The following is a 17,131-nucleotide window of genomic DNA, read 5'->3' on the forward strand; positions in this document are numbered from 1 at the left end:
CCTTGGCGATAGCCTGGACCCAGTCTTGCTGCGTCTCTTGTGTCTTGGCGCCAAACAAGAACACTCTGTCTGACTGTAGGTAGGTCTCCACCATGAACACAGCCCTGAGAGAACAATGGGACAGGCACGTCACATACAGTACTGTTCCTGGTGCATGCAGGAGAAAGGGATAGGAGATTGTTGCTTTAAAAACTAACCAGCAAGCAGTCTAAATACTACACAAACACATTCTGTACATTACTGTAAATAATGCAAAACGAGACATGTACAGCAACACACGTGTGAAAACAGACAGATTGAGTCAATCATTATTTAATCCCTTTGTTATGGCAAACCTAAAAAATAAGTTCAGGAGTAAAAATGTGCTTAACAAGAAGTCACATAGCATTAGCATTTTAAAAATATCTGACATTGAATATCCATTTGAGCATGGCGAAGTTATTAATTACACTTTGGACGGTGTATCAATGCACCCAGTTACTACAAATATACAGGCATCCTTTCTAACTCAGTTGCCGGAGAGGAAGGAAACTGCTCAGGGATTTCACCATGAGTTCAATGGTAATTTTAAAACAGTTACAGAGTTTAATGGCTGTGATAGGAGAAAACTGAGGATGGATCAACAACATTGTAGTTACTCCACAATACTAAACTAAATGCGTGAAAACAAGGAAGTCTGTAGAGAAGACAAATATTCCAAAACATGCATCCTGTTAGCAATAAGACACAAAAAATGTGGTACAGAAATGTACTTTATGTCCTGAATATAAAGCAACATTTTGAGGCAAATTCGAATGCACCATATATATACCAACACCTTTACCCACGTAGACACAAATACTTCAACATACAGACACATTTAAAACACAAAAGGTGCTTTATACCTGCTGTTTAAGAGAGGAACGACCCTGCTGCCGGAAGCCAAAAGGCAGCTATTAATCTTTGTTTGTCCTTTTCCTCTTTCTCTTATGTCTCTTTCACTGGCTTCCCTCTGTGGTCAGAGTATCACTTTCTTAATGGTTTCGACACAGAGGCAGGCGATCGCTGGATTCGTTTTTTTTGGGGGGTGGGGGTTGGCGGGCGAGGGGTAGAGCAGTGGTGGTTATAGGGGTTATAAGGGGTTATAAGGGGAACAGCAGAGCGTGTCTAAAGGAGCATGTAATGAGGGGTAGAGCGGTGGTGGTTATAAGAGGTTATAAGGGGTTATAAGGGGTTATAAGGGGAACTGTCTGAAGGAGCATGTAATGAGGGGTAGAGCGGCGGTGGTTATAAGAGGTTATAAGGGGTTATAAGGGGTTATAAGGGGAACTGTCTGAAGGAGCATGTAATGAGGGGTACCGGTAGCGCTGAGGCGTACTTCCACTCACAAACATCAGGGGAACGCAGTGGGACACGGGTGTTTGTGTGACCCCACTGGACCCCTGACAAGTGTACAGGCGCTTGTTAGTGAGTCCCAGAGGACAAGTCGGCGAAGGGGGAGAAAGAGAGAGAAAGAAAATGTAGAGAGAAAGAGAGATTTCGAAATAGAAGTTTAAGTTTGAAGAATATCTCACTAACAAACACAATGCGATGTCTTTAGCCTACAACACAGAATCCAACTTCACCATCCAAAACGACTTCAACACCCACCCACTTCATCTAGCAGACGCACGATTCTCCCTCCATCAAAACCTATGTGCATATTTTGCTATAATATTCTGAAAACGTGGGCTGGTAATACTCATCGGGGATCAGCGGACAAGGTAGAGGGTCTCATACCTGATTAAATTACCAAAGCAGTCTATTTAATATAAAATGACACCCACGTGGTTCTGCAGTGCAGGGCGATGCAGAGTAAGCACAGTTCCTGCATACGTTAATATGTATGAGCCGTAGACAGATGGATGTTCCCTGTAGAGCACTAAGGCTAATCTCTCTTAGACAGATCTACAGTACCAGTCAAAGGTTTAGACACACCTACTCATTCAAGGGTTTTTCTTTATTTTTTTATATATTTTTTAACAATTTTCTACATTGTAGAATAATAGTGAAGACATCAAAACTATGAGATAACACATATGGAATCATGTAGTAACCAAAAAAGTGTTAAACAAATCAAAATATATTTGATATGTGAGATTCTTCAAAGTAGTCACCCTTTGCCTTGATGACAGCTTTGCACACTCTTGGCATATATTTTGACTTGTTTAACAATTTTTTTAGTTACTACATGATTCCATATGTGTTATTTTATAGTTTTGACATCTTCACTATTATTCTACAATGTAGAAAATAGTAAAAATAAAGAAAAACCCTTGAATGAGATGGTGTGTCCAACCTTTTGTCTGGTACTGTAGGTAAACATAATTGGTTCTCTGGACTCTGTTGGGACTGAACGTGACACGTGGGGTAAAGGACAGCCATAGTTACAATGTTAGGGTTTTTCCTAGATTGTTATTTGGACAAATCACAATTTCACATGTGTTAGCATCTTTCCATTTTCGGAAGCGATCATTTGGCTTGTAACTTTCAAAGAGAGAGGGTGGAGCTCCTCGTTCCGTTTCCACTCCTCGTTCTAGCATCTCTTAACATGTACGGACCCAGAACATAATCGAGCAGCTGTCTAATATACTGAAGACTTGCTCTGGGTTTTAACAAAGAGAACACTGAAGCATGCTGGGACTGTGGAGGTACAAAGGGTTTTTTATTTTCATTTGTATTTAACCTTTATTTAACCAGGCAAGTCAGTTAAGAACAAATTCTTATTTACAATGACGACCTAGGAACAGTGGATTAACTGCCTGTTCAGGGGCAGAACGACAGACTGTTTGGGACAGTAAGTGAAAGGTTACAACGTTCTAACCACTAGGCTACTTGTCACCCAGCGCGTGGGGGTTTAATCTATGATACTGATCAGTAGTCAATGTAGCTCTTAATTACTCTCCCACTGAAGGACAGGGAGAGAGATGAGGAGACAGAGAGGCTGGGGGACAGGGAGAGAGATGAGGAGACAGAGAGGCTGGGGGACAGGGAGAGAGATGAGGAGACAGAGAGGCTGGGGGAGATGGAGAGAGATGAGGAGACAGAGAGGCTGGGGGACAGGGAGAGAGATGAGGAGACAGAGAGGCTGGGGGACAGGGAGAGAGATGATGAGACAGAGAGGCTGGGGGTCAGGGAGAGAGATGAGACAGAGAGGCTGGGGGACAGGGAGAGAGATGAGACAGAGAGGCTGGGGGACAGGGAGAGAGATGAGGAGACAGAGAGGCTGGGGGACAGGGAGAGAGATGAGGAGACAGAGAGGCTGGGGGACAGGGAGAGAGATGAGGAGACAGAGAGGCTGGGGAGATGGAGAGAGATGAAGAGACAGAGAGGCTGGGGGACAGGGAGAGAGATGAGGAGACAGAGAGGCTGGGGGACAGGGAGAGAGATGATGAGACAGAGAGGCTGGGGGACAGGGAGAGAGATGATGAGACAGAGAGGCTGGGGGACAGGGAGAGAGATGATGAGACAGAGAGGCTGGGGGACAGGGAGAGAGATGAGACAGAGAGGCTGGGGGACAGGGAGAGTGATGAGACAGAGAGGCTGGGGGACAGGGAGAGAGATGAGGAGACAGAGAGGCTGGGGGACAGGGAGAGAGATGAGGAGACAGAGAGGCTGGGGACGGGGGGAGAGATGAGGAGACAGAGAGGCTGGGGGACAGGGAGAGAGATGAGGAGACAGAGAGGCTGGGGGACAGGGAGAGAGATGAGACAGAGAGGCTGGGGGAGCACCATTTTACAATGATCGCGTAGCCATCAAACTAAAACACACAGAGACAGCCCCCCACACACACAACACCCCCGTCTCCCCAACACACACAACACCCCGTCTCCCTGACACACACAACACCCCGTCTCCCCGACACACACAACACCCCCGTCTCCCCGACACACACAACACCCCGTCTCCCGACACACACAACACCCCGTCTCCCCGACACACACCCAACACCCCGTCTCCCCGACACACACAACACCCCGTCTCCCGACACACACACAACACCCCCGTCTCCCCGACACACACAACACCCCCGTCTCCCCGACACACAAACACTCCAAAAATACGCAGAAAAATTAACTAGGCTTGATTGTGTACATGAATCCATTGCATGGGGCCAGAGTAGTGAGTACAGCCAGATGTCCATAATGAGAACATAAATAACATTTACAAATCAAGACATTGTTCCCTCTCCATAACATCTGCTGGGGTATTAATGGACCCATTATTTGAGCCACACACACACACACAAGAAATGGACATATACACACACACATTCGGTGCACGTACTTGCACACACTCAGAAATTGCATAATGGTCCCCTCTTCAGAATGATTGCTCATTGTTTAAATGTTTGAAGCGAACGGATAAGCCAAGCTATATTTTGCCTGAACTGCAGTCAGAGAATATACAGTTGAAGTGGGAAGTTTACATACACTTAGGTTGGAGTCATTAAAACTTGTTTTTCAACCACTCCACAAATTTCTTATTAACAAACTATAGTTTTGGCAAGTCGGTTAGGACATCTACTTTGTGCATGACACAAGTTACTTTTCCAACAATTGTTTACAGATTATTTATTATCACTTACAATTTACTGTATGGGGCGGCAGGGTAGCTTAGTGGTTAGAGTTTAGGGGCAGCAGGGTAGCTTAGTGGTTAGAGTTTAGGGGCGGCAGGGTAGCCTAGTGGTTAGAGTGTAGGGGCGGCAGGGTAGCCTAGTGGTTAGAGTGTAGGGGCGGCAGGGTAGCCTAGTGGTTAGAGTTTAGGGGCGGCAGGGTAGCCTAGTGGTTAGAGTTTAGGGGCGGCAGGGTAGCTTAGTGGTTAGAGTTTAGGGGCGGCAGGGTAGCTTAGTGGTTAGAGTGTAGGGGCGGCAGGGTAGCGTAGTGGTTAGAGTTTAGGGGCGGCAGAGCGTTGGACTGGTAACCGAAAGGTGAAAATCAAAAGAAATCAGAAAAAAAATTGTAGACCTTAACAAGTCTGGTTCATTCTTGGGAGCAATTTCCAAACGCCTGAATGTACCACGTTCATCTGTACAAACAATAGTACGCAAGTATAAACACCATGGGACCACGTAGCCATCATACCACTCAGGAAGGACAAATTCTGTCTACTAAAGATGAACGTAGTTTGGTGCGAAAAGTGCAAAGGACCTTGTGAAGAAGCTGGAGGAAACAGGTATAAAAATATCTATATCCACAGTAAAACGAGTCCAATAGACATAACCTGAAAGGCCGCTCAGCAAGGAAGAAGCCCCTGTTCCAAGACCGCCATAAAAAAGCCAGACTACAGTTTGCAATTGCAAAAGATCACACTTTTTTTGGAAAAATGTTTTTGGAGAAACTGTTTGGCCATAATGGAAAAAGGGGGAGGCTTGCAAGCTGAAGAACACCATCCCAACCGTGAACTATGGCAGTATAATGTCGTGGGGGTGCTTTGCTGCAGGAGGGACTGATGCACTTCACAAAATACATGGCTTCATTAGGGAGGAACATTATGTGGATATATTGAAGCAACATCTCAAGACATCAGCCAGGAAGTTAAAGCTTGGTCGCAAATGGGTCTTCCAAATGGACAATGACCCCAAGCATACTTCCAAAGTTGTGGCAAAATGGCTTAAAGACAACAAAGTCAAGGTTTTGGATTGGCCATCACAAAGCCCTGACCTCAATCCCATAGAAAATGTGTGGGCGGAACTGAAAAAGCGTGTGCGAGCAAGGTGGCCTACAAACCTGACTCAGTTACATCAGCTCTGTCAGGAGGAATGAGACAAATTTCACCCAACTTATTGTGGGAAGCTTGTGGAAAGCTACCCGAAACGTTTGACCCAAGTAAAAAAAAAATGTATAGGCAATTAACCAAATACTAATTGAGTAGGTAAACTTCTCACCCACTGGGAATGTGATAAAAAAAATAATAGCTGAAATAAATCATGCTCTCTACTATTATTGTGACATCTCACATCCTTAAAATAAAGTGGTGATTACTGACCTAAGACAGGGAATTTTTACTAGGATTAAATGTCAGGGATTGTGAGGAAAAAAAACGAAGTTGAAATGTATTTGGCTAAGGTGTATGTAAACTTCTGCCTTCAACTGTATCTAGTGTTAGTGTTTTTTCTGTTCACATGTCTGTCTGTCTTAGTTTACGTCCCTCTTAGTAAGTGATTTAGCTTATCAACTTTTTTTCTCAATTTTGAATTGATAAGAAGTTCATTACAAAGATGGATTGGTAGACGCCTGGTGGTTTCTGCACTTTTAACCTAATTTTGCTGATGTCAATACAACACATAAACCATTCATACAATTATGAAATGTGCAGCGAAGTTTGTTAGGTATGTTCAGAAGGTCAAAGAGGGGGGGGGTGTCAAAGAGTGTGCGTGAGAGAAAGTATGTGTGTATTCGTGAATGCATGTGTGTGTGTGTTTGTTTTTTGTTTTTGTGTGTGTTTCTGTGTGTATGTGTGTTTGTTGTGTGTGTGTTTGTGTGTGTGTGTGTGTGTGTGTGTGTGTCCATACCCAGCTCCAGTCATGGTCTCTGTGTTGTTGACGGCCAGACTGACCACCTCAGTGATGTCGACTCTGCCGGTTGCCATGGGGCTCCGTTCATTCTCATAATAGCTAAGGAAGCCCCCCTCCAGAGTACACCAGCGTCGCACCATGTCTGAAACACACACACACACACACGTTAGTTCAAACACACACGTTAGTTCAAAGTTCACACACACACGTTAGCTCAAACGGTTGGTACGTTGTCAAGGAGGGCTGTCATGTGTGTTTGCGAGCAGATGATCACTGGCCCAGTATGGGGACAGGGACAGTGGAGGAGGAGATGATCACTGGCCCAGTATGGGGACAGGGACAGTGGAGGAGGAGATGATCACTGGCCCAGTATGGGGACAGGGACAGTGGAGGAGGAGATGATCACTGGCCCAGTATGGGGACAGGGACAGTGGAGGAGCAGATGATCACTGGCCCAGTATGGGGACAGGGACAGTGGAGGAGCAGATGATCACTGGCCCAGTATGGGGACAGGGACAGTGGAGGAGCAGATGATCACTGGCCCATGGGGACAGGGACAGTGGAGGAGGAGATGGGCCCACATGGGGACAGGGAGTGGAGGAGCAGATGATCACTGGCCCAGTATGGGGACAGGGACAGTGGAGGAGCAGATGATCACTGGCCCAGTATGGGGACAGGGACAGTGGAGGAGCAGATGATCACTGGCCCAGTATGGGGACAGGGACAGTGGAGGAGGAGATGATCACTGGCCCAGTATGGGGACAGGGACAGTGGAGGAGGAGATGATCACTGGCCCAGTATGGGGACAGGGACAGTGGAGGAGCAGATGATCACTGGCCCAGTATGGGGACAGGGACAGTGGAGGAGCAGATGATCACTGGCCCAGATCAGGGACAGTGGAGGGCAGATGATCACTGGCCCAGTATGGGGACAGGGACAGTGGAGGAGCAGATGATCACTGGCCCAGTATGGGGACAGGGACAGTGGAGGAGGAGATGATCACTGGCCCAGTATGGGGACAGGGACAGTGGAGGAGCAGATGATCACTGGCCCAGTATGGGGACAGGGACAGTGGAGGAGCAGATGATCACTGGCCCAGTATGGGGACAGGGACAGTGGAGGAGGAGATGCTGTTAGCAGCACACGTTTCACATACACTTCAAAAACACACACACACATACACAGAGAGAAACACACACAGAAACACACACACACACATACACAAAAGAAACACACACACACACACAAAGAGAAACACACACACACACACACACACAGAGAGAAACACACACACACACACAGAGAGAAACACACACAGAAACACACACACAGAAACACACACACAGAAACACACACACACACACAGAAACACACACACATACACAGAGAGAAACACACACAGAAACACACACACAGAAACACACACACAGAAACACACACACATACACAGAGAGAAACACACACAGTAACACACACTGAAACACACACACAGAAACACACACATTGACTTATTATGAACCCGCTCCAAGAAAGTCCTAGCAAAATCTTCGCTTGAGAAATGAAGAACCAGTCAAAAGTTTGGACACACCTACTCATTCAAGGGCTTTTCATTATTTGTACTATTTTCTACATTGTAGAATAATAGTGAAGACTATGACATAACATATATGGAATCATGTAGTAACCAAAAAAAGTGTATATATTTTATATTTCAGATTCTTCAAAGTAGCCACTATTTGCCTTGATGACACCTTTGCACACTCTTGGCACTCTCTCAACCAGCTTCACCTGGAATGTTTTTTATAACAGTCTTCACCAGGAATGTTTTCCAACAGGAGTTCCCACATATACTGAACACTTTTTGGCAGCTTTTCCTTCACTCTGCGGTAAAACTCATCCCAACTCATCCCAGCTCAATTGGGTTGAGGTCAGGTGATTGTGGAGGCCAGGTCATCTGATGCAGCACTCCATCACTCTCCTTCTTGGTCATATAGCCCTTGCACAGCCTGGAGGTTTGTTTTGGGTCATTGTCCTGTTGAAAAACAAATGATAGTCCCACTATGTGCAAACCAGATGGGATGGCGTATCGCTGCAGAATGCTGTGGAAGCCATGCTGGTTAAGTGTGCCTTGAATTTTATATAAATCACAGACAGTGTCACCAGCAAAGCAACCCCACACCATCACACCTCCTCCATGCTTCATGGTGGGAACCACACATGTGGAGATCATCCTTTCACCTACTCTGTGTCTCACAAAGAAACGGCAGATGGAACCAAACATCTGAAATTTGGTCTCATCAGACAAAAGAACAGATTTCCGGGCATATGTGGGAACTCCTTCAAGACTTTTGGAAAAGCATTCCAGGTGAAGCTGGTTGAGAGAATGCCAAGAGTGTGCAAAGCTGTCATCAAGGCAAAGGGTGCCTACTTTTAAGAATCTCAAATATAAAATATATTTTTATTTGTTTAAAATGTTTTTTTTTGTTTTACTACATGATTCCATATGTGTTATTTCATCATTTTTGTCTTCACTATTATTCTACAATGTTGAAAATAGTCATAGTAAATGTGTCCAAATTCTTTACTGGTACTGTATATATACAGTGCATTCAACATATTCAGACCCCTTCCCTTTTTCCACATTTTGTTACAGCCTTATTCTAAAATGGATCAAATGTATTGTTTTCCTCATCAATCTACACAAAATACCACACAATGATGAAATGAAAACAGGTTTATAGATATTTTTGCAAATGTATAAAACAAACCTTATTTACATAAGTAACTAGACCCTTTGCTATGAGACTAAAAAATGAGCTCAGGTGTATCCTGTTTCCATTGATCATCCTTGATATGTTTCTACAACTTGATTGGAGTCCACCTGTGGTAAATTCAATTGATTGGACATGATTTGGAAAGGCACACACCTGTCTATAGTTAACAGTGCATGTCAGAGCAAAAACCAAGCCATGTGGTCAAAGAAATTGTCCGTAGAGCTCAGAGACAGGATTGTGTCGAGGCACAGATCTGGGGAAGGGTATCTGGGGAAGGGTATTTAAACTATTCTGCATTTTTGAAGGTCCAAAAGAACACAGTTGCCTTCATCATTCTTAAATGGTAGAAGTTTGGAACAACCTAGACTTCCTAGAGATGGCCGCCCAGCCAAACTGAGCAATCGGGGGAGAAGGGCCTTGGACAGGGAGATGACCAAGAACCTGATGGTGACTCTGACAGAGCTATAGAGTTCCTCTGTGGAGATGGGAGAACATTCCAGAAGGACAACCATCTCTGCAGCACCAATCAGGCATTTCTGGTAGAGTGTCCAGACGGAAGCCACTCCTCAATAAAAGGCACTTAAAAAGACTCTCAGACCACGAGAAACAAGATGCTCTGGTCTCATGAAAACAACATTGAATGATTTGGCCTGAATGCCAAGCGTCACATCTGGGGGAAACATGGAACCATCCCTACAGTGAAGCATGGTGGTGGCAGCATCATGCTTTGGGGGTATTTGTTCAGTGGCAGGGACTGGGAGACTAGTCAGGATCGAGGGAAAGATGAACAGAGCAAAGTACAGAGAGATCATTGATGAAAACCTGCTCCAGAGAGCTCAGGACCTCAGACTGGAGCAAACGTTCACCTTCGAACAGGACAACAAACCTAACCACACAGCCAAGACAATGCAGGATTGGCTTCAGGACAAGTCTCTGAATGTCCTTGAGTTGCCCAGCAATAGCCTGGAAAGAGAAACCGATCGAACATCTCTGGAGAGACCTGAAAAAAGCTATGCAGCGACGCTCCCCATCCAACCTGAAGGAGCTTGAGAGGATCTACAGAGAATATTGGGAGAAACACTCCAAATAGAGGTGTGCCAAGCTTGTAGCATCATACCCAAGAAGACTTAAAGCGTGTAATCACTGGCAAAGGTTATTTAAAAAAGTACTGAGTAGAGGGTCTGAATACTTATGTAAATCAAATCAAATCAAATTTTATTTGTCACATACACATGGTTAGCAGATGTTCATGCGAGTGTAGCGAAATGCTTGTGCTTCTAGTTCCGACAATGCAGTAATAACCAACAAGTAATCTAACTAACAATTCCAAAACTACTGTCTTATACACAGTGTAAGGGGATAAAGAATATGTACATAAAGATATATGAATGAGTGATGGTACAGAGCAGCATAGGCAAGATACAGTAGATGGTATCGAGTACAGTATATACATATGAGATGAGTATGTAAACAAAGTGGCATAGTTAAAGTGGCTAGTGATACATGTATTACATAAGGATGCAGTAGATGATATAGAGTACAGTATATACGTATACATATGAGATTAATAATGTAGGGTATGTAAACATTATATTAGGTAGTATTGTTTAAAGTGGCTAGTGATATATTTTACATCATTTCCCATCAATTCCCATTATTAAAGTGGCTGGAGTTGAGTCTGATGGCCTTGAGATAGAAGCTGTTTTTCAGTCTCTCGGTCCCAGCTTTGATGCACCTGTACTGACCTCGCCTTCTGGATGACAGCGGGGTGGACAGGCAGTGGCTCGGGTGGTTGTTGTCCTTGATGATCTTTATGGCCTTCCTGTAACATCGGGTGGTGTAGGTGTCCTGGAGGGCAGGTAGTTTGCCCCCGGTGATGCGGAGCAGTTGATACAGCCCTTCACAGGATGCTGTCTCGATTGTGCATCTGTTGTGCAGACCTCACTACCCTCTGGAGAGCCTTACGGTTGTGGGCAGGATGCTCTCGATTGTGCATCTGTAGAAGTTTGTGAGTGCTTTTGGTGACAAGCCGAATTTCTTCAGCCTCCTGAGGTTGAAGAGGCGCTGCTGCGCCTTCTTCACAATGCTGTCTGCGTGAGTGGACCAATTCTGGTCTGTGATGTGACGCAGGAACTTAAAACTTACTACCCTCTTCACTACTGTTCCATCGATGTGGATAGGGGGTGTTCCCTCTGCTGTTTCCTGAAGTCCACAATCATCTCCTTAGTTTTGTTGACGTTGAGTGTGAGGTTATTTTCCTGACACCACACCCGCCAGGATGCCTACCACTGTTGTGTCTCCGCAAACCTGATGATTGATTGTGCATCTGTACAGGAGAAGTTTGTGAGTGCTTTTGGTGACAAGCCAGTACCCAGTTTCGAGACCCTTCAGCCTCCTGAGGTTGAACAGAGGTATTCCTCTTGTCCGCAGTGTGCAGTGTGGTTGAGATTGCATCGCTGTGGACCTATTTTCTTCACGATGCTAGTCTCTCAAAGCACTTCATGATGACGGAAGTGAGTGCAAAGGGTCGGTAGTCGTTTAGCTCAGTTACCTTAGCTTTCTTGGGAACAGGAACAATGGTGGCCCTCTTGAAGCATGTGGGAACAGCAGACTGGTATAGGGATTGATTGAATATGTCCGTAAACACACCGGCCAGCTGGTCTGCGCATGCTCTGAGGGCGCGGCTGGGGATGCCATCTGGGCCTGCAGCCTTGCGAGGGTTAACACGTTTAAATGTTTTACTCACCTCGGCTGCAGTGAAGGAGAGTCCACATGTTTTCGTTGCAGGCCGTGTCAGTGGCACTGTATTGTCCTCAAAGCGGGCAAAAAAGTTATTTAGTCTGCCTGGGAGCAAGACATCCTGGTCCGTGACTGGGCTGGTTTTCTTCTTGTAGTCCGTGATTGACTGTAGACCCTGCCACATACCTCTTGTGTCTGAGCCGTTGAATTGAGATTCTACTTTGTCTCTATACTGACGCTTAGCTTGTTTGATAGCCTTGCGGAGGGAATAGCTGCACTGTATTCGGTCATGTTACCAGTCACCTTGCCCTGATTAAAAGCAGTGGTTCACGCTTTCAGTTTCACGCGAATGCTGCCATCAATCCACGGTTTCTGGTTAGGGAATGTTTTAATCGTTGCTATGGGAACGACATCTTCAACGCACGTTCTAATGAACTCGCACACCGAATCAGCGTATTCGTCAATGTTGTTATCTGACGCAATACGAAACATATCCCAGTCCACGTGATGGAAGCAGTCTTGGAGTGTGGAATCAGCTTGGTCGGACCAGCGTTGGACAGACCTCAGCGTGGGAGCTTCTTGTTTTAGTTTCTGTCTGTAGGCAGGGATCAGCAAAATGGAGTCGTGGTCAGCTTTTCCGAAAGGAGGGCGGGGAAGGGCCTTATATGCGTCGCGGAAGTTAGAATAACAATGATCCAAGGTTTTTCCCGCCCTGGTTGCGCAATCGATATGCTGATACAATTTAGGGAGTCTTGTTTTCAGATTAGCCTTGTTAAAATCCCCAGCTACAATGAATGCAGCCTCAGGATGTATGGATTCCAGTTTGCAAAGAGTCAAATAAAGTTCGTTCAGAGCCATCGATGTGTCTGCTTGGGGGGGGAATATATACGGCTGTGATTATAATCGAAGAGAATTCTCTTGGTAGATAATGCGGTCGACATTTGATTGTGAGGAATTCTTAATCAGGTGAACAGAAGGATTTGAGTTCCTGTATGTTTCTGTGATCACACCACGTCTCGTTAGCCATAAGGCATACGCCCCCCCCCCCTCTTCTTACCAGAAAGATGTTTGTTTCTGTCGGCGCGATGCGTGGAGAAACCCGCTGGCTGCACCGCCTCCGATAGCGTCTCTCCAGTGAGCCATATTTCCGTGAAGCAAAGAACGTTACAGTCTCTGATGTCCCTCTGGAATGCTACCCTTGCTTGGATTTCATCAACCTTGTTGTCAAGAGACAGGTCATTGGCGAGAAGAATGCTAGGGAGTGGTGCACGATGTGCCCGTCTCCGGAGTCTGACCAGAAGACCGCCTCGTTTCCCTCTTTTACGGAGTTGTTTTTTTGGGTCGCCGGCTGGGATCCATTCCGTTGTCCTGGTTGAAAGGCAGAACACAGGATCCGCTTCGCGAAAATCATATTCTTGGTCGTACTGATGGTGAGTTGACGCTGATCTTATATTCAGTAGTTCTTCTCGACTGTATGTAATGAAACCTAAGATGACCTGGGGTACTAATGTAAGAAATAACACGTAAAAAAACAAAAAACTGCATAGTTCCCTAGGAACGCGAAGCGAGGCGGCCATCTCTGTCGGCGCCGGAAGTAAATGTGATATTTAAGTTGACATTTTTTATATATTAGCAACAATGTTTAAAAACCTGTTTTTGCTTTTTCATTATGGGGTATTCTGTGTAGATTCATGAGGGGGGAAAAACAATTTAATCAATTTTAGAATAAGTCTGTAGTGTAACAAAATGTGGAAAAAGTCAAGGGGTCTGAATACTTTCCGAATGCATTTTTTCTATATATTAAACAATGTTATTTGTTAGCTAGCTGGCTAAGGCTATTTAACATGGTAGCACTTTCAAGTCAAGGTAAGCTTTTCAGTTTTATAAATGTATTGCCAACAGTACACTGTGCTGTGTGATTGTACACATGGATTGGTTTGTTGGGTTCAAGTTTTAACTCTAATATTAGTATATTGACAACGATGTAGTTGTTAGCGGTTAGTGGTTATGGTCTGAAGGTTTGGCTGGGATAGGTTTTTGCGCCTGGTCACAGACAGCTGATGTGTTGTGCACTCCACGACTGAAGGGAAAAGGTAGGAGGAGGAGAGCGGGTAGATTCAAGAAAATAATTATACAATGAGCAAACTGATAATGTTGTATGTGGGCTGCTATGAAAGTCAACTGTGTGTGCGGGTGATCAAGGGTGTATTCATTATGCCGATAATGTCGCAAAACGTTTCTGAAACGGGAGCAAACGGAGCGAAACGTGGAGGGACCTACCTGAATTTGTCCAATATAAATGTGGACGTTAAATGCAGGCAAGAGTGTACAAGGCTTGAATGTGTCACTGTCTTTCCCCTTGATTACTCTAATGTGTCTCTCGACCTGCACCTACTGTCACGGTCTGACCATCGTTCTTGTGTGTTTTCCTTGTTTTAGTGTTGGTCAGGACGTGAGCTGGGTGGGCATTCTATGTTGTGTGTGTCTGGTTTATCTATTTCTATGTTTGGCCTGATATGGTTCTCAATCAGAGGCAGGTGTTAGTCATTGTCTCTGATTGGGAACCATATTTAGGTAGCCTGTTTTGTGTTGGGTTTTGTGGGTGATTGTTCCTGTCTTTGTGTTTGTGGCACCAGATAGGACTGTTTCAGTTTTTCACGGTTCTTGTTTTGTAGATTGTTGTATTTTCATCTTTATTAAAGATGTACAAAAATAACCACGCTGCATTTTGGTCCGCCTCTCTTTCACCAGAAGAAAACCGTTACACCTACATTAAAAACGTTAATTTGTTGAGTAGGTTGTAGCAACCTCATGAAGGGTAAAGGGCACATTCGAGTGTCATGTAGTAGCCTAAACCTGTTGATGTTATATTGAGCTGGGGGAATGGAATATGAACGACAGTCATCCAATATGATGCGATAGAAATAAGGCCATGCACATACAAAACAATGGTCCTCCTTAATCTTAAACTGACACACACTTACAGCCAGTATAATAATAGTAAATAAATCTAATCTTCCTGCAGGTTTCTATCAACAAGAGGCAAAGATGATCTCTGGAAGTTTGGAAGTAACACATGTATTTCATGATTGTCTGCCTGGGAGGATTTACTTAACAAGCATGAAGTTCATGAAAACATCTCATGTTGGATTTCAAAGTCACTGTCGACTCTGCTTTTTTGTTTCTGCTACCGACAGACATGTGCACACACACACACACACACACACACACACACACACACACACACACACACACACACACACACACACACACACACACACACACACACACACACACACACACACACAATGGTTTTCAACTCCCAAAAGTTGACTCTCTTCATCTCATAAATATGCTAATTATTGATTCCTTTGTCAAACAGAGTGTGACGAGTCAGATATTGTTCTAATAGACGACATGAAAAAGACAGGAGAAAAGGTTCTCTCCCTCTTCCGGTTTCTCTCTTTTCATCTCTCCATCCCTCTCTTCCACCAAACCGGGATGCTTCCGATGGCATTGAGGAGTACACCACATCACGGGCTTTATCATTAAGTGCATCAAGGACGTCGTCCACCACAGTGACTGTACGTACATTCCCCAACCAGAAGCCATGGATTACAGGCAACATTCGCACTGAGCTAAAGGGTAGAACTGCCGCTTTCAATGTGCAGGACTCTAACCCGGAAGCTTATAAGAAATCCTGATATGCCCTGCAACGAACCATCAAACAGGCAAAGCGTCAATACAGGGCTAAGATTGAATCGTACTACACAGGCTCTGACGCTCGTCTTATGTGGCAGGGCTTGCAAACTATTACAGACTACAAAGGGAAGCACGGCCGCGAGCTGCCCAATGACACGAGCCTACCAGACGAGCTAAATCACTTCTATGCTCGCTTCGAGGCGAGCAACACTGAGGCATGAGTAAGACCTTTAAACAGGTCAACATTCACAAGGCTGCGAGGCCAGATGGATTACCAGGACGTGTGCTCCGGGCATGTGTTAACCAACTGGCAGGTGTCTTCACTGACATTTTCAACATGTCCCTGATTGAGTCTGTAATACCAACATGTTTCCCAGCAGACCACCTGTCCCCAAGAACACTAAGGCAACCTGCCTACAGACCCGTAGCACTCACGTCCGTAGCCGTGAAGTGCTTTGAAAAGCTGGTAATGGCTCACATTAACACCATTATCCCAGAAACACAAGAGCCACTCCAATTTGAATACCGCCCAAACAGATCCACAGATGATGCAATCTCTATTGCACTCCACACTGCCCTTTCCCACCTGGACAAAAGGAACACCTATGTGAGAATGCTATTAATTGACTACAGCTCAGCATTCAACACCATAGTGCCCTCAAAGCTCATCACTAAGGATCCTGGGACTAAACACCTCCCTCTGCAACTGGATCCTGGACTTCCTGACGGGACGCCCCCAGGTGGTAAGGGTAGGTAACAACACATCCACCACGCTGATCCTCAGCACTGGAGCCCCTTAGTGGTGCGTGCTCAGTCGATCCTGTACTCCCTGCATGGCAAGCGGTACCAGAGTGCCAGGTCTAGGACAAAAAGGCTTCTCAACAGCTTTTACCCCCCAAGCCATAAGACTCCTGAACAGGTAATCAAATGGCTACCTGGACTATTTGCATTGTCCCCCCAATCCCTCTTTACGCTGCTGCTACTCTCTTTTTATTATTTATCCATAGTCACTTTAACTATACATTCATATACATATTACCTCAATTAGCCTGACTAACCGGTGCCTGTATATAGCCTCACTACTGTATATAGCCTCGCTACTGTATATAGCCTCGCTACTGTATATAGCCTCGCTACTGTATATAGCCTATCTACTGTATATAGCCTGGCTACTGTATATAGCCTGGCTACTGTATATAGCCTCGCTACTGTATATAGCCTCGCTACATAGCCTCGCTACTGTATATAGCCTCGCTACTGTATATAGCCTCGCTACTGTATATAGCCTCACTACTGTATATAGCCTCGCGACTGTATATAGCCTCGCTACTGTATATAGCCTCTCTACTTTATATAGCCTCTCTACTGTATATAGCCTCGC

The 17,131-nt window shown here is 45.1% G+C and overlaps 1 protein-coding gene across 2 annotated transcripts in view; it reads right to left on the reverse strand.

Annotated features, from left to right (window-relative positions):
- The window catches only part of arap2 (ArfGAP with RhoGAP domain, ankyrin repeat and PH domain 2), a 237,733-nt gene that overhangs the window by 59,192 nt on the left and 161,410 nt on the right, over positions 1–17,131 (reverse strand). For both annotated transcript variants that reach the window (XM_042298473.1, XM_042298474.1), the window contains 2 exons: positions 6,533–6,677; positions 2–104 (listed from right to left, as the gene is read on the reverse strand). In XM_042298473.1, the coding sequence (XP_042154407.1) occupies positions 2–104; positions 6,533–6,677 (248 nt within the window). The remainder of the gene's footprint in view (position 1; positions 105–6,532; positions 6,678–17,131) is intronic.

The sequence above is a fragment of the Oncorhynchus tshawytscha genome, linkage group LG15 (assembly GCF_018296145.1).
Source record: "Oncorhynchus tshawytscha isolate Ot180627B linkage group LG15, Otsh_v2.0, whole genome shotgun sequence".
Taxonomy (NCBI): domain Eukaryota; kingdom Metazoa; phylum Chordata; class Actinopteri; order Salmoniformes; family Salmonidae; genus Oncorhynchus; species Oncorhynchus tshawytscha.